The 25,621-nt window shown below is 46.2% G+C and overlaps 1 protein-coding gene across 3 annotated transcripts; it reads right to left on the bottom strand.

The window, feature by feature from the left end:
- On the bottom strand, positions 1 to 24,868 carry SLC41A3 (solute carrier family 41 member 3). 3 transcript variants are annotated; one of them, XM_074151662.1, is made up of 11 exons: positions 19,581 to 20,584; positions 13,920 to 14,027; positions 13,010 to 13,081; positions 12,062 to 12,206; positions 9,803 to 9,949; positions 8,393 to 8,401; positions 7,024 to 7,168; positions 6,217 to 6,296; positions 4,270 to 4,404; positions 3,319 to 3,467; positions 1 to 918 (listed from the first exon to the last, which is right to left on the bottom strand). In XM_074151662.1, the coding sequence occupies exons 1-11, from the start codon at positions 19,773 to 19,775 to the stop codon at positions 733 to 735; spliced, it is 1,371 nt and encodes a 456-aa protein (XP_074007763.1). In that variant the 5' UTR covers positions 19,776 to 20,584; the 3' UTR covers positions 1 to 732. The 3 variants fall into 3 exon arrangements, with proteins under 3 accessions (XP_074007763.1, XP_074007761.1, XP_074007764.1); XM_074151660.1 differs by lacking the exons at positions 8,393 to 8,401; positions 19,581 to 20,584 and adding an exon at positions 24,578 to 24,868; XM_074151663.1 differs by lacking the exon at positions 8,393 to 8,401 and having other exon boundaries at positions 19,581 to 20,606.
- Between the last annotated feature and the right edge of the window lie 753 nt (positions 24,869 to 25,621).

Here is a 25,621-nt window from a genome sequence, read left to right as displayed (position 1 = left end):
AACCACTTTATTTGTGTGTTTCTATAAACATTTTAACTACTGTACATTTCATAAACCGTAAAAACAAACCTTCCTACCCCCAAAATGCAATTAATCCAGCTTGTTGGTCAGACAACAGTGACGCTGCCAGGGCAGGTAAGTGGTATCCCTAGATAACCTCCTGCTGGGCGCGAGCCAGCGAGGAGCTCACTGCATCAGATCCTGAGCATCTGAGCGAGGGAGAGGAGACAAGTTTAAAGACCTGGTTGCTCTCCTCCTCCAGGGATGCATCAGGAGAGAAAAGAGGGTTGAATAAAGAATTTCCCTTGATGGGAAGTCAGAGTCTGACAGAGAGGTTGTGACATCCACTTGCAGGATCGGATGCAGTGACCTCGGCAGGCTTTGGAGCGGCCTCATGGGCTGTGTCGTGTTCGGGCCAGAAACCGATCAAAATGCTCATTCATTACAAATGGCCCAAATGCTCCTTAACGCCTTGTTTGCCGGGTGCAGGTATGAGCAGCGGGTGCTGCTTAAAACCAGCTTGCTCACTTGTGAGGGTGCAAGTCTGTGGGTGCTGATTCCTCGGGGCAGGTGAGCCCAGCTGTAAGGCACGACGGGGAGGGCAGATGGGGCGTCGGGGGTGGCAGGGGAGGTCCAATCCAGCTGGGTGACCCAGCGCTCATCGCCAAGTACCCCGTTGTCCCAGAGGAAAGCACCGTGTCGCACGAGTGATGCGGAGCAGCACATGGTCTCTCAGTTCCCCAGGTTCATATCTGCACCATGGACAAGCCAAACCAGGCGGAAACAGACAGCCAGGAATCCAGTGCCCAGGAGATCCCCCAGGGCAGTGAGGTAGGGGATGGAGAAATTATCTGGATCCAGCGCCTTCCTCCACATCAGGCGCACAATCAGGTCAGCCACGTAGAGCAGGATTCCCACCTGAGGAGAAGCAAGACAGGCCCCGCTGTGAGGCAGCAAGAAGGTAATGCACAGCCTCCCTCAGTACCAGGGCTAACAGGGATTGCGGAGAGTTGACACCTTCCCCAGAGAACCTCCGTGCTGGGATGGGTGTAGCTGGCTCCTGCCCTTGGGCACTGCATTGCTTGGCATTGCCCAGGGTGCCACAGCCCCATGCTGCCAGCCACAAGTCTGGGGACCACGCTTGAACTGTTTGCCAGCATCGTGTGGCCCAGAAAAGGAGTCACCAAAAGTGTCTCCTAAAGGTACAGTTCCCGCTTCCCACGCCATGAATGGGAATGTTCCCATTCACTCCACCAGACACAGGGCTGCTGCAAATATGCAGGCAGCCCCAAAGGACACTTTCGTAGCCAGATTTTTTCTCTTCATCCTTCTTTCTTCCATTAGAAATTCAGATCGCGTCTACTTTGTTTTTCCTAAAAGTCTCAGTGGACAACTGGAGTTTGAGGCAGTTTTTACATCAAAGTTATCCCAAGCAGCACTGACATGTTAAAAAAAGAAAATAATTTTTTTTTTCATCTCAACAGTTTTAAAATCTTTGTTGTGATTTCTTTTAATTCCTATTTCTTTCCCGATTCTGATAAACAGATGGAGGAAAAAAATACTTCGGTTAAAGATTAAAGACTGTCTAGTTAATTGAATTAAGAAGGGAGAGAGAGTTTGTACCCCACATCTGTGGTCCCTCCATGGGAGACCGCAGCACAACAGGAACCAAAGCCAGAGGCGGCATTTCTAAAGGTGAAAACTGCAAGCTGGGTGGGGGGAGAGGGAGGAGGAGAGATGGGGGAAGCAAATTAGAGAACAGAATCATGGAAACTAAAGCGGGATGGAAACTCAGGAGTTTTATATAGACCATTCCTCTGCCTCAATACAGGATCAAATATGCCCACACTTTTCCTGAGGGTCATTTGTTTAACCTATGCTAAACAACCCTCAAAGATGGAGATGCCGCACTCTAAGCAATCAGTCCCATGGCTTTTTTTTCCCCTGTTCTTGTTTTTCCCAAGGTCTAACATAAATCTGCCTTTTTCCATCTGACACCCATGATTTCATGTTTCATCCCTAGTGACTACAGAGAAAATGTTATTCTGTCCCTCCCTACAGAAACTTGGTAGCTTAAAGGCTGTTAACCAGATTTTTCTCAAGCCTCTCTTCCTTGGACTAGCTAACCCCAGTCCATTCAATCGTTCCTCTGAGGTCGTATTTTCTAGGCCTCTGATCTTCCTCTTTGGGCTTCCTCCAGCTGACCTAAACTTCCCCCTCTCTTTCACTCTGTCTTTCTTTATAAAGTATAATGGAGGGGAAGAAAGAACCAGGCTGAGCGTATTCTCCTCCACTGGCATCCATGGGAATCTTTCAGGGTCAGTGGCGTTGCTGGGACTCTGGTCCTTATGCTGTCATTTATTCTGCGCATTTTCATGCTTGGCTCTGGTTGAGGAGTTACCTCTATGCATAAAGGGAAGAATAAATATTTTCCTTTACAACTATGGCTGTGCGGCTGGGCTTACGGTTGTGCAAAGGTCAAGGAAAAACTGATTGTTTACACATGCAAGGAATTAACCCACAGACATGAGGCTGCTTGTAAGGCAAAGCAAGAAGTCAGCTACCTCACCCTGCAAATTAATGAATCACTGATTTAAAAGGGCAAGTGAAGTCAGAGCCTCTGTGAGTTTAAGCAACAGCCATATGCATTTCTGAGTGAGGTGACAAAGTTCACAGCAGGCAAAACAGCGAAAGGAAACAGGGAAAACACATTGGAGGAACTGCCCATTGCCTCCCCAGAACTTTTACTTTTAAAGATTAACTTCTCAGGCCTGGGTTTTCCCTTCACTTTTGATCCATATGGCCCTACCCAGAAGGATCCCTAGGTCCCCACCATGATATGTGAAATTGGTTTCCAAAATGAGCGGGGAAACCTGTTGGCTGGGGTTCACAGCCTCTCCCCTGCCCTTTACTGGGATGACCAGTAGCAGCCTAGAAATACTTGGAGCTTAGAGACTCAAGGAGTGAACATGGTAAAACAAGGTACCACCAACAGCAAGAGGCACCTCCTTGCTAAATGTGTCTTTGCACACTTACTGCATCTCTGCAGACGATGATAACTTGTTCCTCATCTCATGTCTGACCCCTCACTCACCCTTAAGGGGAGTACTGCTCATGTGGGAAACCAGACCCTGGCAATTTGGGTGAGGTATTACTGGATCCACATAAGATACATGATGCTTTGTAGGAAGCACTCCTGAAATCATTGGAAATGTGCGCCGCTGCTGGAAGTTTTACTGTGGCTCCTGTTTAGCCTGGAGACTGTTTGGGTTTCACAGTATCTGAGAAGTTCCTTTTGGATGAGAGGTTGGGGTTTACCTGCAGCAAAGCAGCAGTCAGATAGAACATCACAAAGGTGAAGGACAGAGACGTGTGACCTCCCTGCAGCAGATGGATGGTGTACAGGAACACAAGGTGCCCGGGGATAACCAGGAGGAACAGGACTCGGGCTGACTTGGAATTCACCTCTGCAGAGGAGAGACAAAAACAGCAATGACAGTGCTGCAGACGGTGGGGGGAGGACAGGATGCAGCTGTATATTTTAATACTGGTACATAGACTTGGGGCTGTCTCCTCCCACCAACCACATTGCTAATGCCTTTTCTAGATCACGCAGCAATCCAGAGCATCTGCAGTATCAGCCTAGCAGCTTTGTCTAGCACTGAAACTATGTGCCAAAGACGTGCTCCATGCTGATCCACTCCACTCCTGAACACTCCTCTCAGCTGCTCTCTGCCTCCCACTTCTTCTGCTCTGCCTTGCTGCACCCCTTTCCCAGTTTTCAGTTTGCTTTAGCAGTAACGCCCAACCTAGCGGGGAAAATTAAGAGGAATCTGCAATCTAAAAGGACAGCAGACCCAAATCCAGTTCTGCTGATGCTTAGGTTTATCCACTGCTGAAGATGGAGGAATTGCCGATTTTTAGCAAGATTATGATCTATTCACCCCTCTGTCCACAGGTGATGGCTATAGGCTGGCCATGGTTAAAATTACTTTCTCTTAGATCAAATTTAAGACTCCTTTTCCATTACTTTTTTTAGGGCTCCCTGAAGGCCAGCTTCTTTGCATGCCAGTGAGCAAATATACCACAACATTTCTTTCAAGCTGCCCACTGCAAAGATGCTTCCTCTCTGATCTGAGTATCTTCCCTGTAAGGGGAAAAGGGGTTCTGCCTTTGAAACCCACCTAGTCCTTCGCCAACCAGGCTTGATAAAGGAGCTATGTGTGATGACAGGCCTTGAGACATGGACACCTAGGGTTCAAGGTCTACCTGATGAGAAGAACGTAGTACATGGGTTGGGCCAATTCTGCCTCATCTTGTACGGCAAAACTCCAGGCATGCTCCAGAAGTGCAGGAATGTGGAAATACGGCTGGCCTGGATGGCAACCAGATTCCCTCCAACACCTATGAGGACAAAACACAGTAAACCTGTAAACCACCTTCGCTGCAGCAGGAAACATCAGTCTAAAACCCATCCCAAGGTGAGTAGATCTGCATTCACTTACAAGCTCACTGAGAGCAGCAGTCAGAGAAAGAGAAAACCTGATCCCACGTCATGTTAATGCTGTGTTATTCACTTGGCAGGAACAACAGCTCTTAAAAACCAGGAAGGTTCCAGTGATCATCTCCTTCTGACTGCTTTATTGGAAACTTTTTCCCTTGCTTCCCAGCACTAGCTGTAAATGCCATGTGGCCTCTGAAGAGGATGTAATTGCACCTGGTTTGACACAGGTTTGCTGGGGAAAGCAGCGCAGGCAATGGCAGATGCTGCTCACGGCCACTTCTTGGATTTATTCACCCAGAGAGTCATTATTGTTTAAAAGACAACAAACATCACAGAGAGTGATAATATGTCTGTTTGAAGGCATCTAATGCACTTGCTAAATGAGAAGGAATCATACGAGAATGAATCAGAGCCCAAATATGTTAGGTAATTAAAAGGCAATTAATTCCTTCCAGACTGATTAATTCTAGCAAACATGAAAAAGCAGCCACTTTTTCCAGCAGAAAATAGAGGGATGATGATCTATGGAGCAAACTTCCACCATCCTGAGTATTTGCAGGGTAGAAATGCCACAGAAAAGATAACGGTGAGCCAGATCCTACAGTCTTCTCATGCTTTCCCTTCCTTGAAGAAGTAAATGCTCCATCATTAAATGTGAGATTTGCCAGAGTGGAATCAAAGTGAAAATACTAATACTAGCTCAACATTGCTCAAGATGGGAGCTTTCTGAATCATGAACTGCTACACTTCACAGGACTCCCCTGCACACGCAATGAAGAGGTACCTGTGTAAAGACACGGAGCACTGTGTAACTCTGACACCAGCTCTGCCAAACAGGTTGCCCACCCCCACAGAGCAATGTCTGGGTCAATCATTGTTCACTAAATTGCTGTTGACGTACTTTCCTAACCAGGCTCTTTGGCTAACCATGCTGGAAAGAGTTTGTCAGCAAGGTGGGTGTCTTTATGCAGATCCAGTAAGGTGACAGCTGGGTGACACCCTCTGACACTGCAAGAGGACACCATGCTTTGAGGCCAAGCCTGCCCTAGGAATGTGGGTTTCCCCTGGAATGGGCCTGGCTTGCAAGAACATAACAATAGCAGAAAAATAACCCAGTGGATCCTCAGTGATGTCAGGATCCCCAGCAGTTTGTACTGGTATGTGTGTATATAAAAGTACTGTGAGGCTTCAAACAAATATAAATATACACATAAAAGATGTTGAGATATATATATATTAAAAATCCCTAGATATAATCCATATATATAATCATTTTTATACATATAAACACACATATGTAATCTTAATATATTAATCTTTATCAACAATCTGTATAAAGGATGATACCACAGCTCAAATTACTGAGTGGAGAGAGACAGGGAAAATGGATTTATTGTGACATCTTTAGTGGGTTTGATGTTATGAAAGTAAAGGTGTCAACGTAGCTCTCACAGACAACTATCACACGCTGTTAACCTTTCCCACAGCTCTGCCAGTGTTTTTCAGCCCTGCCTGCTATTTCGCTCCAGAGATGCTTCAAGATATGCGTAAGTAGGGATGTAATGGGGACCAGTAGCTTCCCTTCCACTCATGATGGGAGTAGGGACATGAACAGAGACCTCTGTGTAGGGGTAACAGTGGACACCATAACCCTTGGGGAGGAGAGAGAGGTATAAATAAAAGCATGCATATAACCCCCCTGCCCAACCTACCATTAATCACAGGTGTGAAAACTGCCATGCCTTCAAAGTTTGGGTCAGTTACAGTTTTGTCCAAGATGAGCCCACCAATGCTGTTAAAAAAGGACAGGCAATGAGGGTGGATCAATCTCTCTTCCCAGGGCAATTCCTACGCTGTGAAAATAGCACACTGAGATGAGTTACTGCTTCTTCCTCATTGCCAGGCCTGGACTACTCCCCATTTACTCCTTTTACAGGTCAGTTTTCATGAATAGATAGCCTGACAGTTTTTGTTAATGGCATAATGAGATCAGGAAGACCTCCTTGCTTACCGAGCAAAACTGATAGTAGCCAGGAAAGCTCTACCATCCTCCCCAGAAGTTTAGCTACACTTCTATACTGGTCTTAGCAGGTTTTTTTAAATTCTGTGCCAGATCTCAGCTGGGTCTCAAAGATGTAGCACTGGTGGAATGAACTATCTGGCTCTGCATTCACCATTCTTCTGTCTTTACAGCTGGATAAAAATGAGGTTAACTCTAACTATTGGTGATGGTCATCATCTCCTTTTTTGTTTTCCTGGCTTGTACCCGTATGGTGCGTGGATGCGCGAGTGAGACTTCAAATGATGACTTACTTTTTCAAGTAATTTGGGGGCTCTTTATCTGCTATCTCACAGCCTGTTGGATGGCCACCAATGGCTGAGAAGCACTGGAAAAATACCCTTCTCCTGTCCCTTCCAGTTTCACTTTTGATGACTTTCTAAATAAGTGTGGGGTTCTCTCTGCAGCATGCATATGGGGGGGGGGGGGGGGGCGGCTTGGGAGCAATTCCTCAGTTTACCTGCTGATGCTCATTGCAACAATGACCGGCTGCCATCCAGATTTCAGGACTTCGGCAAGGGAAGGACTTTGCTTGGCGATAGCAACCCAGAGAGGGATCATGACAATGAAGACAGCACAGATCAGAGGAGAAAGGTATTTAATATCTGGCAAGGAAAAGAAATCTTGAATTAAATGGCCCTGCCTTCACAGGTTTCCAAAATGATATTGCACAAAGTCTGGAAGAAAGGCAGCAGGCCCCTCCCTCAGACTGAGTCATGTTAGCAGAAAAGTCACACGAACCATGATACTCCCCACACAACCACCTCACACTACCACATAAATCCATAATTAACCCCTGAAACTCACTGCTAGAGGATGTTATTTGAAAATCAGCAGGATTCAAAGCAAGTTATATTTGAAGATAAGCAAGTCTCCAATTCCATCTCCAACTAAGCAAGACAAAAAGTTACAAAATTTCTGGCTTCAGGGTACAAATCAAACAGCAGGGCAAAGGGAGAAACTCCTGTGTGCAAGATGTATCACGCTTACAACAGACACTTCACGCCTTCACCTAAAACAAGAGGTAATAAGTACTTCTGATGACAAGCTAGCAGAATTGCCGAGCAGCTGGTCTGCTCTATAGGAAGAAATGCTCTCTTACATGCATAAGTCAGTTAAGATCCACGGTTTCTTTTGTGCAAGCTTACATGTGTTTCCATTAGGTGCTTTTGCCATTCGGTAGGGGCATAACCTTGAAGTGACCTTCAGAAGCAAATGAATTAAAAAAATAAGTAGATGTGCCGCACTAAAAGAAAATAAACATGGCTCAGAAGCATGGGAAACACCTTCAAGCAATGGGGATGATGCCAACCCTTTTGATATAAAAATGCTTCTTCAACAAAGCTCTCCATCTGGTCTCTGTGTTGGGGCCAAAGCCAGCGGGTTGTAATGCAGATTTTGCAGGTAATCTGGGAGACGAAGCAGATTCAAAAGTGTGCATTTTTCAAAATGACATTGCCAGGGCCTCAGGCTACATGGATGAGATAGCACCAGTGTGATGAAATCTTCCATGAATCAAGGGCTCTTGTACAAAGAGGTGCACTCTTTACATGGGGCTTTAGTCAGCCCTGAAATGCAACCACTTCTGGGGTGTAAATAGCTGCTGTTTTGACAGTCCACTTTACCACCTGGAGTCACTTAGGACAGATGGGCTGTATGGGCTTAGGACAGAGTTAGCTGCTCTGCTGGATCTCCTACCTCCAACTCCTCACTGTTTTCAGCAATTAATTCCTTCTAAATTAATGCAGACACAGAGCACTGGAGTCTATTAAACTTTATCAAAGCTAATAGAAAGAATCCTGGTAGGATGAATGGACTTCAGTCTCCACATTCCAGTTCTGCCATGTTCTCTCACATACAGCTTATAAGCAAGTGCAACCCTTTGGCACAGTTGGTATCTCCACTATGCAGGACTGGGAAGGACGAGGGTGATATTTTAAAAATTGAAAATCTTCATTGGCAAAAGGGTATTCCGCAGAAGGGGATGGTGCTGCATCAACTGGCACGTAGTACTCCAAACTTTACAGACTCACCAGTATTTTTGAAGAATACATTTTGGTAAAACTCAGAAGTTGTCACAGTATGTCCTGCTCCCTACTACATAACACACTGGGGAGTGAAATGGATTTATTTAACCACCATCAACAGTGCCTTCCCCCTCCCTGCTTCACTTCATGCTCCCAATGACTAGGTGTCTGTGTGCTGAGCATTTTCCATCTCAAGAGGCTATTTAAACAACTCTGAAAACATCACAAATGCGCTTTGGTTGTAGAGGTTATCATGTTGTTCTGCCATGTGCTCCCTGGGAGATATTATCAGTGGTGTAGCGACTGAAAGACAAACCAGCTTTACAGAGGCAGGTGTGATGGCGTCATGGAAAAAGCCTATTAAAAAAAATCACCTCTGAAGCTCAAGGAGGACTGGACATAAGCGATTGGTGGGCCTCTCCCTGCAACATGTGCTCCTTCGCTCCCTCACTTGCTGGCATACGGAACGAGTTATGCAAACTGAGAACAGCTGCCTTGCTGCTTTTGCTCACAGTCTGAAGCAACAGTTTGGGTTTCAAATGGTATTGAGTTTACTGGATCTTTTTATTTTCCTGTTTCTGTTCTAGGTTAGACCCACAGTAAATAGCCTAGCACTTTACTAGCAACAATCAGACATGCATCACCAAGTTGCAACATGTTTTGAGCTTTTCGGTGGCAACAGGTGCCAGTCTTTGCCAACCAGCAGCACAGCTAACCCCATAGCCACAACTCCTACTCAAGAGTCCTGTGAGCATGAAACAATGCAGCACTGCCTCCCTCCCTCCCTCCAAGATGATAATACCTTGTTCATCCACGACTCACCACAGGAGAAGATACAAGAATATTTTACAAATGCCAAAACCCTGAAATAGCTTTGTGAGGAAGGACCTGCTATTACCCATGCACAGAAAGTAGTTATGCTTGGCTAGCGACAGATGCAGGAACAGAGTCAGTGTCACATATGTCGACCTTCTGTTCCAAGGCTATGCAATACATGTTGGTCGTTTCTTTGACAAATCCCAGTTGTGTTTCTTAGACTCTGCTTTCCAGTTTGCTGAGAGCCTGGAAAAAGCCTCTTTAGTAATTTTTCTACCCCAGTGGCATGACAGCCTCCATTCTGAAGCATCCCAGAAATGGGTAAGCACCCTGCAATAATTTCACAAGAATTCATCCCTCCCTTGCTGAGCTGCAAACCCCTGCTAAACACTGTACCTATGTATTTGAAGAGCGTACTGCTGATTCCCGCCAGCAGGGAAAGGGTTATCAAGTCTCCAAGGCTTGCTGCTATGGGTGTGGCGACATTGTCTGGATTGATCCCAACTTTCCTTGCTCCGATGATCACGCCAATCATCACCAGACCTAGAGAAGACACAGAGCAGGCATCAGAGAATGCATCCTGTTGCGTTTCACCCCAGAGCTGCTGGTCTGGTTCCCAGAGGGATGCGGGGTCTGGGAAAAGCAAGAAGCAGATTGCCTGTGGCCGTACCGTGCAGCTGGAGACTGGACTTCCCCCGCACTGGAATTTGTCCTCTTGCTTTCACCAACCTGAAGGGCATGACTCTGCCCAAAGGCTCAGAGGCACACAAGCAAATTCCAGGGATCAAAGGAGATACCAGCAGGCAGCCCAAATGTAGAAGCTCCCCTCCTGAGCAGCCTAATCTTTGCTGCCTTGAAGCAGGACCAGGCACGAAGCACACTCAAAGATAAGCACACAGCAGGCATGCGGCAGCCTCCTGGTGCCATCCCCTCCTCTGGATTCCACAGCACAAAGATATTTTCCATATTAGACCAAATTTTCTCTGAGTTTGAATCACCAAGGAGCAAAGAGCTTTCTTGCACTAGCCTGAATTAGCCTTTTGGCCCAGCCATCAGACTGACCCCTTGTGTCCCAGAGTCTCTGGGGCTGCTTTAATTTTCACTGGGTGGATGTTGGTGCTGTGAGCAGCTCCAGAGTCAAGGGGTTATAGAGGTGGCCCACATCACTTCTCTCACCCCTGTCCTCTGATCTGCACCTGGAAAATTCAGCTGCTTTTCAGCATTGTTGGAGAGGACAGTTTTGCTTGCGCAGGTAAATTAATGAGCACAAACCACAAACCCTGATGAACATGTGGGAATCTCTGAGCCATCAGATCTCTCAAAGGCCTGTGGAAGAGCCACCTGGAATAAACCCTGCCTGGCCAGCCTCCACTGCTGTGTGACAAGCAAGGGTAGCCTTGAGACAAGACACATTTCATCTCTGCAAAGTCCTTCTGTGGCTGACCGGATGCATCAAAGGAAGCCTAAGAAACAGTGGTTCCCTCCAGCTCACAACCTTTCTGTGCCTGTTCACACAAGCCCACCAAAGCTGAGTGCACAGGAGCTTCAGCTCCCCCTTAAGAAATGCCACGTGTGCACCTTCCCTGATACAACATCCCGTGTACAGAAACACATCCTCACACAACATGGCATTCTCCACAAAAGCCCTCCCAGACACCCACACTCCCCTCCCCACAGCACAGTTCATGCTGCTTCCTTCCCTGGTCATAAAAATAGCAGCTTCCCGTCATGCACACCCACACACAGGCCGTCTGTGACCATGTCCAGGGAAGAATCTAATGCTAGCTGAAAGTCTGTGATGGTACGGCAGCAAAGCCTCTCCGTATCACACCAAGCAGGGAGATTGAGGGGAAGAGTTTAATGAAAGCTGGGCTGCTGTTTTTCTCTTTTAACAACTGCCTCATCCCATGTTTTTCATCAAAGGCATCTACAATCACCCTTTGACTCCAGCTTCAGGATATGCACTTGCTCTAACTTGTCCCCTTCATTTAGAAAACTTGCTGTATCCAACTCTGCCAGCTCCCTCTATTCAGGGTATCATGCTGCCCTCGTATGGCAGACCTACAAACTGATCATCTTCAGGCAGCACAGAGCAGCTCCTATGACCGCTCCATCACGTTTCCCTTGCAAAGGGAATAGCCAGGGGAGTGGGCTGCCCTGGCTTGGAGCTCACAGCAGGCAGGCCACAGGGCTGGCCGCAATCCTCCACAGGGTACTGGGTGACTCAAGTCCATCTCAAGCGTGGTCTGGAGCTGACTGCTAACAGACTCTCAGGACCCTGCCTTGTGCAAGGCATTAGCTCCTTCTCCCCTAGCAAGGGGCCAGTGTAGATGGCTAATATGTCACCTAAGACACACAGAGAAAGTGTGTGCACATGTGTGTACACCCTGGCATTTTTCATGTGTCAGGTGAAGTGGAACATTTTGATTGCTGCTGTGGATGCCGAGAGCCGAGGGAACAACAGATCCTGAGAGAAGAGAAGCAAAGGCAGAATGCAGAAGGGGTGGCAAGCAGCAGACATAGGACTAATGCTCCTTGCATCCCTCCTCCCTGTGCCAGACCAAAGGGATGTCAGCTGGCCTGCCCTAGCAGAAGGGACAGTTTTTTCCGCACCTGAGTGCTGCATATTTGATCTGAGGAACCAAAATGACTCACCGAGAGAAAGTGCAGCTATGAAGGCCGTGGTCACACTGCTGGCACACAGCACGGCAGCCTGGCTCAGCTCTACAGAGCCCTTGGAAATGGCTCCCAGGATCACAGCAGCAACAGCAGCCAGAAGTCCCACCACAGTGGCCTGGACCTGAGGGCCAAAAGACAGCTGGTGAGCAATCATCCACATCTGCTCCCAGGCGGTCTTGGCTCCATACGACCACAGCATTTCCACGCAGCTAAGCCTTGCAGAGATGCTGATTGCTTATGTATTTAAGCAACATCCCTGTAAGGCTCCACTACATTAAAAAAAAATCCTGACAAAGTTTGGAGAAAAACTCTGGAGGCCTGCAAAGGGCAGATAACATTTCAGCAAAGGATACCGAGTCGATCAGCAAAGGAATAGCCCTGGTCAACACAAAAATGGGCTCCCCATCAACACAGCTCTCCTAGCAAGCTGAAAAGCTGTGGAAGGAGATAAGGGAAAGCACACAGACACATGTTGCAAGCCCTGTGGCCTTGCCATGTGCAACCTCTAGGCTGGTTGCTGGATTTTAACAAGCAGAAAGAGCTACAATAGTCACATTTCTCCCATCTCTCCCCTTCTGCCCAAGGCTGATTCCCAAACACTGCCAGTAAATGACAGGCTTTATCTAGGGGCTGTTGTGAAACAGGGATTGTGCTGCAGCTCCCCTTGCAAAAGGAGTTTTTTTCATTATTTCAGTTTGTCCACAAAAGCAATGAATGTCTACATGTGTTTTGCAGCTAAACTACAAACTCTGGGGCCACACAGAGTTTTATTGGAGGTCAAGTCCTGGGCGCTGCTCGGCTCTGTTGAGAATACTTGCCCCAAATCAACAGCTCGGGATTCAGCACTGCTGGGAACAGATGCTGTTGGGCTGCAACATAGCAAGAGAAAAGTGCCTTTTTCCTCTTCCAGCTGAAGTGACTCACCTGGATAAGGGCTAAATTGCAGGTGGCCATTTTCCATTGCTTCTGGGCATCGTCCATCTGTCCAGTGTTAGCCTAGGAGCCAAGAGAAACACCCTGAAAACCTGTTCCTGTGGCACAGGTGGATGCTGAGGGCAATTTCACCTGGTCCCTGTGGGAAAGGGGCTGCTAAAGCCAGAGAGAGGTGAGTGCAGGTCAGCATATCCCAGCCCTCCCTGCACTTCTTGAGACATCTCCATCATGCTCCTGCCCAGAGCCCCAGGGGTATCAGAAGCTCACATGGAGGTACAGAGGCATTGCAGAACACCCATCTAAAGGTGGAGTGGGCACATCCACCACATCCCGCACAGACCAAAAACTGAACAAATTAAACCATTTTTCCTCTTTCATCCCCCCCAAACCGCTCTGTTAAGGACCAATTTCTCCCAAGACATGCGAGACAAACAGACCAAAGTAAATAGAACTGCTCAGAGACACAGGAGAGATCAAATCCAGAGTAGCAAAAGCTACTGCAGGTCCCAAGAGGTCTCGGCCTGCTCCCCCCAAGGCAGGATTTCTGGGAAGCCCTGGGTCTCTCAAGGATCAATACCCACAGAAATGCAGTCCAATACTGAAGCTGACAGCTGTGGAGCCCTGGCTTTGTCTCCTTCATGTGTCACAGGGCCCCAGATACCAGCAACTGGCCACCAAGGGATTAATTCACCTTCAAAATTCGGATGGAAATTCTCTGTTCCAGTTACAAAATGAGGGCAAACATTATTTTAACACTCACACACCACTAATTTCTATTTAGCAGAAAAGGGCATGTCTTATACACACGGTGTGGTTATATAAAAGCAGAATCTCCTGATGTCTCCTGCTATTTCCCGACCTCCACACACACACACCCCACAACCACTTTGTTAACACTCACAGCAGTAGAGAGCCTGGATGCCAGCGTCATCTCAAGATTACCCTTCAGGCCAACCAAGGCAGGAACCAGGATAAAAACTTCTGTAATTGTCCGAAACACATCCCAGTGCTGGAAGAAAACAAAGGCAACAACTTTAGTTTGTGATGCTGATGAGTCCAATGCTGTTGCTTCAAAGGGGAGTGGGTTCCCATCTCGCCATCTGCTCTACAGGTATCTACTATGCACACGGGGGCAGATGTTACCCTGGGCTGGTTGAATTTTGGGAGCAAAGAAAGGAATTTTTAGCTTGCGATATTCTTTCTGATCTCATGCACAGTAAAGCACAGGGAAGGAACTTTCTTCCTGAGGGCGGCAGAAGATTTTGGAAAGCCACAAATTAAAATGTGCCTTTAGCATTAGCCAAGAACAACATGAAAAATAATTAGGGTTCCCAAGCCAAATGAAATACAGCGTGCTCTCCATCCTTTGTACTGACACTAGATACAGGAACGACTATTGCTATCCAGACTCGTAAGAACAAACACAAAGATCTGGAAACGATCTAACAACAAAAAGTTGTGTCTGTCTTTTTTTACCAAACTTCTAACTAAGCATCTAAGACTGGTGGTGGGAGGGAAGGAGATTTTTTTATCTCTTCTCCACAGGCAGTTCCTAAATCTTCCTGTTACCAAGCATAGACTCTGCACAGCTGGAAAAAGGATTTTGAATTAAGATATCCCATAAACTCGAATTGCTGGGCCAATATCTTGATTATCATTGCTCCTCTGAAGCTGAACTGTACAAAGCTATTAAATCAGCTGCAACACTCGAAATTATCTGAAACCTTAAGAAACGTTGTTGATTATCATGTCTTTTCTAAATTATCTACCATACAGTGCCTTGGAACACAATTCATTCACCCCCTGTGCATTCAAGGATACTGGCAAAGTCCCACAGTAGCGAGAGAGGCTCAAATCAGGATGAAATCACAGAACGGAGCAGCTCACCATGAAGTAAAACCAACTAGCCCAACATCTAAGAGCAGAACACAAGAAAAAAAGAGCAGATTCAATGAGTCAGACCTAAAGTCCATCTAACCTGTCCTTATCTCCACCAGCAGTCAAATTCAGATGTATAAAACAAGAATCTACAAATATGACAAGCAGACGGGTTAATTCTCTGGTATATTTTCCAGCCTACGAGTATCTGCCACAGGGTACTGAGCTGGGTTGGGGGGTGTTTCTGCACACTTACCAGTGTTCAAAGGATTCCTCTTTCAGGTACTCATCCGATCTCCCCCCTCCAACCCATGTGCCATCCTGTGGCAAAATTTTCCATAGTTCAGCTACACATCATGTGAAGGATCAATTTGTTTGTTAATTCTAACTAGACACTGGCTAGTACCATGTGATGATCCCAAATTCTGGCACTAGAGAACAAAATGAACAACAGATCCCTGCCCCCCTTCTCCACATCCATTGGGGTTCTGTAAACCTGAAAATCCGGGAGGTTGGACAGACTCAGTAAATGTTGACAGATTCAGCTGTCAGCCGGTTGGGAAATAGATACAGGGTGTAACAGCTCGGTGTTTTGCTCTTCTTGTGCCATGGGAAGCTGTGGGAAGCCGGTGGGGCGGTTGTCTGCTGGGAAGACCTCACAGCTTCCTTCTGAGTCAGGATGAATGAAAGTGGGGCTGAGCCAGCCCTGAGTACATGGTGCAAGACGCCCCTTAGAGGTGCAGATAACAGGCAAAACATTATTATCAATATAAAAAGGCATATTTCCTGGCAGTGGTGACCCGGAAACAGGCACATTTCAAAATGTTAAAAGTAAGTTACTGTTGAGTAAATAACAGATGACATGAGAATAGTCACCTTATTTGACACATTACAATTTTGTTTGAATTTGTTAATACGGAATTTAAATACCTGAGAAAAGCCAGGGGCGGACATCTCTTTTAAAGATTCAAATCCCCCTCTTTCCTCTCTCTTTAATTAAGAATAAAGATCCAAACACATCTTTGACATCGTCAAAAGAAAGAGGAGAAAAAACAGACTTCGTAGTCATCACGTAAAAAAACCCAGTCATTTAAAACACACAGGCATGCAGACATTCGTATTTAAGACCTTGCATATTTTGCACATAAAAAGACAGATAAATAAAAAGCAACAGAAAAACCTAACTGTGTGTATTTTCTGTGCAGGTCACCTTTGGGAAAGATGACTTGATTACATCAATGTAAGCTCCAATCTTTTTGTTCATGATGAATTTTGCAGGTCTCAAGCCATCATAACAGAAGTTTCAGGAGGTAAGGTATGACTTTTTGGGACTCTGCCTTACATATAATTACACTGAAAGGCTTTGAGCAATTAATAAAGAATCACACAACTGTACTAATAAAAAAAACTGACTTAATTGCCTCCATTTGAGTCTCATTAGTGACTCACCAAGAGCCTGAGGAGAGATTCATAATGATTTATACCACAGTAGCCAGGACTCCATTGTGTTAGAGACTGCAGAAATACAGAATAAACAGATGATCCCTGTGCACTGCCTTGCAGGACTGTCAGCTGGAGGAGCAGGTGAATGTGGCAGGTTAGAGCTGTGTAGGCAAGGAGCTGCCTGAATGAAGACAGCTGAATTAAGTCTAGGAAGCATCTCTGTCCTTCAAGATGCAAACTGGCCTAAAAGCAACTGAAACATTCCCTGCAGCACTGCAAACCCACACAGAAAGGGACTCTTTCCCACTTCACACCCCATGTTGGAGTTACAGTCCTAAAGCTTGGCTCCCCCATGATCCACAGCAGCTGGTCCCCATGCCAGCTACTTATGGGGTCCCATAGAGGAAGAGAGGCTGTGATGTACTGAGACAGTCTCCCCAGCCGCAGTCCAGCCCTGCTGTCCCCCGTTACACTGTCCTCACAGTCCCAACCATGTCCTGTTATCTCTCCAGGGCATCCATCCTCCCATGGCAGCAGCTAAGAAACCTCAGAGGTTTTCCATTGCCCTGAGCAAGTCAACAGAAAGATCAAAAGATCCTGGACTATAAAACACGAGCCAATTCAAAATCCTTTCCATCGCTAATCATCTCATAGGCTTTTATCAACAAAGGACAGAGATATCTTATGTCTGTGACTTTTATTTGGACTGTGTCCCACCGCAGTGGTGTGGAAAGGAAGAATGAAAGGGAAGCTTTCCTCCAAAATTCTCTGGTTTGAAATCTGATTGTCCAGCCTCAATATGATTCTTCACCTTACTGTAAAAGAGTGGGCCAAACACTGGCAGGGCCCTGCAAGGTCTCCAGCAATGCCAGCCAGCCTGGAATCTGGATCAACCAGCTGGCCAAGGATCACTGGAGCAGAGGCGGAAACATCCAGCAAGAAAAGACCTAGGCTGTGCTACCGGCCCTGCACAGGGACCGCGTCATCTGCACAACCAAGAGTAGAAAATGGCAAATGGCTATTTCTTTGGGCATCCTTTTATTACAGTATGAGAGACCCAGGTTTGAGCCTTGCAGTCAACTGAGCTAGACAAATCTCTCGTTAATTTCTTTTTTTTTTAACAGTAACACAAACAGTTCTTGGTTTCATCCCAGGACAGAAACTGCTAAAATCCTGAAAAGTTTGATAGGACACAAACAAGCAATTTCCACTTTGTTCTCCTCTTTAAAAAAACATCAGCCATGGAAACAAGAGTGCCAGCTGGACTCCCAGCACAGAACCACTTTATTTCAAGACACTTCATATGCAACAAAACAGGGGCAGCACCATGAAACTCACATGTATGCCCTAGATACCATCCCTGAGCTTGCCCATGTATCTACCTGTCAAAGGCAGACACAGAGTTTACTTAGAATGTTTTGCAGTGGCTGCAATAGGGCAAAGCATTCCTCAGCCAGACCATCCCCTGAAAAATGGTCAAATCACAGACTCCTGGACTAGAAAAACCTGTAGTTTCAGTAGCGTGACCCCTCATGATTACCAATTGGAGTCTTATGGTACCTGACCTCAAGCAAACAAACTTAGTCTCAGGTTTTAGTTGGACAGGACAGTGAGTTTCTAGCTCTCACACTTGCAGGAAGAAGAGATGTAAATAAGCAGCTCAAAGACAAAAGGGCACAGAAGAATAATCGAAACCTTTAAAGGCTAAGACATCAGGATTTTCCCAGCTACTGAGTTTGTTTTTAAATATGGGGTTGTTGATACCATGGCAGCTTACCTCACCAACATCTCTCCTACGCCAGCTGCGACTCTCAATGCACTAGCTCCCTCCTCTGGGAGCTGAACCCACTGACCGATGGCTTCTGTTTCAACATATTTGGACACACCTTCACCAAAAAATACACTTCCTATTATTGTGCTTCATGAATGACCCCATTTCTAAGAGTCTAGTGAACAAATACACGAAGTAGACTGCACTCTAGTATTTAAAGGACACACGTAATGTAGGTATACGTGGTTTATGTTTTCCATCAATTTGGATAGTTACATTTTTGAACAGAGCCCAATTTTAGCAAGTGTGTTCAATTTCTTTTAGACAAAGCCCTATTCACCTGCCAAGGGTATGGAGTGGGTATGTACTATGTCTTTCTCCTTCTCTGAGATAACTGCTAACTATTAACATAACATCTTGGGTAGTTTGAGAACTTCTGTAATGCTGCAAGACAGGTCTGTGCCTAAGCACAGCACAAGGTGGAGACGACAAACACAGCATAGCAACAGCGTGTGCCACTCCAGTTAACCCTTCTTAGATATTTCGCATATTCCCTTTAGTTCAACTTTTCTGCTGTCTTTCTTTCTTCCAATGCAAGAAAAAACAGCAACGTATTGTCTTCCCAAACACTCAAGTATCCATATTTAGCTCCTGCTGTGGTACTAATGCCAGAGAATCCAATGTACTCCAGTGAGCTCAGAGTGTAGGATATATCCTTGGGAAACTCTGCCAGCCTTTTGATTTGTAAATCCACTGGCATGCGATGCCCAAACTAGATCAAATTTTGCATTTCTATTTGTGCCACTGGTACAAAGGAAAGACAGATGGGATATATTCTGGTTGTGGGCACGGTGTGTAAATCCAGCAACACTCCTTGGAAGTCAATGGAAGTTAGTCCAAATTTACACCCACCTCAGAATCTGGCCAAGAAGCACTCCGTTTGTAGGCAACGCTAATCTTTTTATGCTGGCATGACTCTCATCACAGTATCTAAATGCCTTCTAGACCAAAGATTACATTAGGTTGTTTGCAAAGAACCGAAAGCATAAACTTGCCTCTAAATGAGACAGGTAGTAAATAACTACCCTGACCTAGATCTCCTTATCAGCAATTTTTGAAGGAAAGAAAGACTATCATGCAATAGGGGAATATGCCGCAGTCTGATCCCAGTCGCTTCATAGCAGTCATCACCGAAGTGTCTAGCTCGGTACAGTAAAGGGAGCACCCAGTCTAACGCACCGAGGGCAGTGTCGGGCAGCCTGTCTGAAAGTCACTGCCCCGCTTTACAAGGAGCCCATGAACTGATCTAAAGAAGATGGATAGTGTCTCTCCAGCACAGGAAAAGCCGACAGCCATCCTGCTGACTGGCTGCCAGGACTACACACATTAAAAACAAAACCACACAAATACTCAAGGTCAGTGAATTAGCCCACCCTCTCACCACAAAGTTGCCTAACCACATGTACCTACTTGAACAACATCCATCAAGAGGCCAGCAGCTACCATGCCCAAGCCAGCCAGAAGGAACGGCACAAAAATCTGGGAGGCAATGGAGAATGAAGTCTCTGGAAGAAATCCACTGGCTGACCTGGTCAACTTGCAGGTGAAACCTCTCAGCTTCTTGCCATGGAAGCACAGTTCCAATTGTAACTGGGTGACCACCATGGTCAAACGCTGTTACCCCATGCTCAGCGAGGCAAACGGGCAGAGATCAGGACATCACAGAGATCCTCCTGGTAGCTCTCTTTGAAGTCGGAAGAAATGTTTTCCCTCAAACTACAGCAACGATGCCAAATTGCTTTAGCTTCTTCTTCTCCTCCAAGGAGCACATCCAGAGGGTTGCAGCAAGGGTATCCTCCAAAATTGATTCAGCTGGGTTGAGCCCAGGTGGCAGCAAACTTGATGGACACTATTTCTCCGATTTATATCCAGAGGGGAATTAAAAAAGAGAAAAGAAGATTGCGGAGATGTCTGTGGACGAATAGAAATAAGCCCACACCCCATTCAGCTCCCACCACCTCGGTAAAAACCAGTAAGACCTGCTCAGGCTACAGCACTGAAAGAGTGACAGGTCATGCAAGAATCCCTCAGCGTGCTCAAACGCACTAGTGTCCTTTCTCCTCAGGTTACATTTCTTGTCAGACTGCAGCTCGCCTTTGATACGATGGTTTAATATGTAAGCCTGCTGTGAACCGGCCCCAGTTCTCTCACTCCCACCATAAGCGACGTTGAACTTTTCTCACTGTCCCAAAGCTGAGGAGGTGGGCAGTTAACAACCCGGATCCATTTTGCTCTTCTTCAAGGTGAAGAAAGGTCAAGGAAAACATGAGTCCACGTTTCTCGCAGCTGACGATATTATGCAGGTCTCATCCCCAGGCAAGCAACACAGCTGAACCGTCCGGTGAGAGAAGATCTGCCCTTCTAGACCCCAGACCCTCTTGTCCCCTCCATGGTCTCTACAGGATGTAACGATCGGTCTATGCCAGCTATACCTCTGAATGACTTGCTTTCAGGGGAAAAAAAAAATACAGGGAACCAGCCAATAAGCTTCAAAAGCGAACACCCTTATCTGCTGTCATCACTTCAACTTTCTGCTAGTTTGCAAAGGCCAAGATAAGAGTCATAGCCAGGGCTTATTTAAGGTAGCTCCGTAATCTCACTACACTGCAGGCAAGGGAGAGAAAGGGTGAAGGTTTCCATGGCATGCTGTAAGCTGGTCTCCCTTCCTGTCCTGAAGTGAAACACGCTGCTTCTGCATACTCCCAGGAGGATACTGTCTTTGAAAGAGGGGGTCTCACCCCAGAGTTTCCATGGTCAAACAGCTGACAAAAGGTGAAGAACCAGAGCTGCATCGTGGCCACGTACAGCCAAAGAATTTGTATCCTGCTCAGTAAAGACTTCACCTCAAAGTCATGCATACAGAAAAGGGAGTGAGGGTATTCTGTTGGGACTCCTTTCTAATAATTAATTTGGGAAAGCTAATTGAATCAGAGAGTCCAAAACTTTTAAAGGCACAACTTAGGATGGAAGGGTACAGGATTGGTTTAGTACAGTGGCAACGGAGCTTTTTCACTATTCAACCACAGGTTCAAATCCAGCCATGCCCCAGTGAAGGCAAACACGTGAAAGCAAGTATTCAAGTAGGCATGAAAGATACAGGTTTCTCGGTCCAGTTCAAATTCAATGTTTAAATTGCATTGCCTTACTAACACTTCTTGTACTAATCAGCCCCTTCTCTGACACTCTGCAGAGAGACATAAAGATTAATGGCTTGTGGACTCTGTCCTTGTGACAGGGTCCCCAGCTTGGAGCTAAATGCCTTGGCAGGGTTGGACAGACCAAGACATGCTTTTGCCTTGCAGATAAATAGGGAACAGAGGAAGCTCTCAGCCATTTGGACGGTGTGTTTCTTTTGGTCTGAATTCACACAAACCAAAGCACAAAGCCTAACGTGCTCGATGATACAGCAGATCTCTCTGCAATCACGGCAGGGTGGAGAACAAGCCCTTGCTGCAGATGGAAGACTCTGGCCTTTGCTGCTTTCTCGGTTGATGTTTTGGTACAGCCCCCGAAGCCTTCTCCACTCCCAGCTGGCTTGGTGTGTATGTGTGTCTCTTCCACCCAACAATGGTCTGGTTGGCTGAAAGCTAACAAGGGAGTACATTTTGGCTAATCTAACTGGAAAAAAAGCCCACAATAGCTGGAAGAGGGAGGTTAATAAAAATCCTATAATAACCACACATGAGCCAATCTCTTTTTACCAGCCAGGAACTGGCTGTGACAGAGTGAAGGCCCAGTTCTGGTTAGAAATTCACAGAGGCTTCAAGGAAATAGAGGACAGTTTCCACAGGTTTTCAAAGGTCTGACAATGTGCATACTTAGTCCCATATGCCACTGTATCTTCCAACTGGATTGCTGACAGGCAGAAACATTAATGTAAAGGAAATATTAATAAGCCTGAATGACTCAAATGCCATTAAAAAACACAGCAGCAACACATCCTGTACTAAAGCATCAGCCTGGCAGGGTTTCTGAGCTTATCACGCTTCGGGTCTCTCTGTTTCTAAGCAAGCACCATAAAAAGCCTTCAACCGATGAATCAGTATGCGGAGAAGGTAATTGGTTCAGGTGACCTGTATGTGTACACTGGGTCATTTTATTATGCATTTAAGGAGCCTCTGATAAAGATGTGCACCATATTTGTCAGCAAAGAGATGCATCATATTTTCCTGGCAAAGAGATATACGAGATATACCATATTTGTCTGCAAAGAGATGCATCAGGTTAGAGAAGAAAGAGAGAGTTGCTGAACAACAGGAAAAAGACTATAACTATTTGAGAAAAAAACCAAACCACCTCATGGCTGCATCACTCATCATGGCAAAACTCGGGGAGGTACAGCAAAACTGCTGCCCTTCTCTGCACACAAATACACTGTATTCCTACTCTTGCAAACTACCCAACAGGTAGCATTGCCTTGGAGGAGCCAAAACCTTTTTGGTGGGCCCTGACCCTGATCTATGGCCTCCATCCACTGCCACAGTACAAAAAAAAAATAAAAAAAAAAAACAGAAAAATGACAAGTGCCAAAGACCACAGTTTCAGACATACCCTATCATCCCTGTGAAGAAGGGGCAGGGGTACCAGTGAGAGCACTTACAACATGGCAGTATTAGCAACAGACAGTGCTATTCTGACATCTTAGACTCGGGGGAGGACAAAGCTTTTCAGGGACCATACATCCCAGTTGCTGGAGTACTATCACTCCTGACTCTGCTAGCTCTCTGTCGGATCAGGCTGCGTATTTTTGTTTCTTACCTTGCTCCTCCCTTCCCCACTTCAGGAAAGGGCAGAGAACAGAGCTTATGTAGAGAGACTGAGAGCAAGCAGATGGAGAGTGCCTGGGGCCCAGAGCCTTGCAGCATCTCCGGCTGCCCCGCAGAAGCAGCAGCAGCAGCAGCAGCGGCCAGGACTGGCTTAGAAAGGAAGCGCAGTTTCTGGCAGCAGCAAGTCCATGATGAGATGTGCTCAAGTAGTCCATGATCATGCATAAAAAGTCACTGTGCTAACTGCCAAAGGCCTGCTTTTCCTAGGAGATGTTGCACAGGTTGACTTCCCAGGCTCTAAGCACTAACATGAAAGCTCTTTGTGAGCTCTTGATTTGCGTGAAACAGAAACCAGACTTTTGTGGTTTCAGAGGAGTGTGAGGTTTGCTTCACATTCTGTTCACATTAGTGGCACAGTCCTTCCTAAAAAAAAAAATACTCTAAGGGAAGAACATTGAAAGAAAAACACTCCTTCAACATCATAAACCCATCTGCAACCTATTTCATGCTTTAATACCTCACAGTGGGAAGCAATATGCATATAAACTCAGAGATCCATAGGAAGGGGCAGGTCTGAACAGTCTGAAAAATAAAAATGAAAGTGGCTGCTCAAGGCTCAAGACACCCAGAATGACGTCTAAGGAGACAAAAAGTAGTTTGCCACTGGGTTCTAGATTTTCCTTGGTGTTTTCTGATCTGACTAGATATTCTGCTAGGTACTGAGTACATGCTAAGGTCAGTTAAGGATACTGTGTCACTCTTAAGTCTGTATAGCTCTTCTAGCTTAAGGAGATCAGCCCCAGGGCTAATAGCAAAAGAACACAGCTCCAGATTTGTGAAAGCTGTCAATGCAAGCACAGTAGTGTCAGTGTCACTGTATCAGATCGGTCAGGGCAGTCTGACACAACAGCTAGCTAGTCCAAATACCAAGGGTTAACAAAAAGGCACACAGCAGTTAAGAGTCACCTAGAATGCAAAGGCAAAGCAATTTATAATCTGGAAATTAACTGCAGCTTTAAACTGACTAAAATTAGGTGCTCACCCCTACCTTAAAGCTCTGTATTGTTACACCGTCGGAGGAGAGATCTGGTCCTGACCATCACAGAATCAGAAATTGGACTGGAAGAAGACTCAAGGGTTGGAGTCATCTGCTACAAGGCCTTAGAAAAGGATGTGGTGAGCAGGCTGGGCTGGGCCGGTTGTATGAAGCATTAACAGTTGTGGGCTGTATGGCTTCTTAGAAGCAGGGGATGCAGGACTATCCAGAGCTACATCCAGGAGTGATACAGCTGTATCTACTGCAGGAAACTGCTATCCCACCACAGCTCAGCCACCCTCTTCCCAGGACCAAGGTAAGATCTTCGCACAGGACTGAACCTTCCTAAAGAGATGCCTCAGATCCTTCACATGCTCTTTAGTACCACATTGTCTTTTATCTCCAGACAAATAAAAGGGGCAGAAAAACACCACACTGTCTCCTGAAAGCTGTATATAATAGCTGTCTTGGAAGGACATGTTACCATATGAAACTGCTGCAAATCCTCCTTTACTTCGCCATCCCCAGAGAAAATCCCCTGCCCCTGAAGAAAAGTCCCCCACCTATCCCATGCCAGGTACATCAGATCAGTTTGTTTCGCTTACCTGAACATAATCCAAAACCATGCCTGCCAAGACCATGCCAAGCCCAGCGAGGAGGTACGGAAGGAGCACTTGCAGGCAAATTGCAATGGCTGACTCTTCCTGTGACTTTGCCATGGCCACTTTCTCCTCAGCCAACACCTTCTGCTGTGCACGCAGAGAGACATCCTCTGCCTCCTGGCTGCCAAGTCGGCTCTCTTTATGTTTACCCCTGCTCTTTGCTTTGTGCCTGGATCGCTCTCCATTCCTAGTCCGTCCCTCTTTTCTCCTATGTCGAACTTCCTCACCTTTCATGGTGGCTTTCTTGAATCACAGAGTTTTTCTGAAAAGCAAAATCAGAACCAATGAGATAACAAAAAGAGGTATCAGATAGGGTCAGAGACAGGAAATCCTTTGGTATTTTGTCCACTCCACTAACCTGAAGGCAATCACCTACTCCCAAAACCCTAGATGCTTTGCTGACCCAAATACTAGCAATTTAGCTTACCTTCAACTTTGCATAGTGCAAAATCAATCTCCCTTTCTGTAATTGCACCTCTTCCTAGGCCTGTGTTGATGCTGGAGTGCTTGCTGTGCATCCTGGCTCTCACCCTGAGAACGCCTAGAAGGATGCAGAAAATGCTGCACACAGCCTGAATTCTGGACCCACCAGTTCTCACACTGGGAGTCAGGAGAACTGAGGAGCCCAGCAGAATCCAATCCATTTTAGGGTCTAACCCCTAGCCATGAAATGGGAGCAGTTCACATCTTAGCATCCTGCAGTCTGGCAAAGGACTAACATACCTAGCAGAGCACAGGTATGTACTACGCATAGTACCTGGCACCAGGCATGGTACAGCTAGATGTCCACCACCCCTTGTCAACAAGATAATTCTTTGATCTTCTTTCTAATCTAAACACTTTTTCTTCCTTTTGTGCCCCAGTTGACACGCATGCACTATGTGACTCATCTGTGTACAGAGAAGCTGCCATGACCCCACAGCAAAAATAAACATGCAAAATTGTTATCAGTCACACTTTTCCTGCCACCACCCTTTTCTCGATATA

The sequence above is a fragment of the Numenius arquata genome, chromosome 8, assembly GCF_964106895.1.
Source record: "Numenius arquata chromosome 8, bNumArq3.hap1.1, whole genome shotgun sequence".
Taxonomy (NCBI): Eukaryota; Metazoa; Chordata; class Aves; order Charadriiformes; family Scolopacidae; genus Numenius; species Numenius arquata.
The sequence above is the reverse complement of the archived record's forward strand: the minus strand, read 5'-3'. Positions and strand labels throughout refer to the sequence as shown.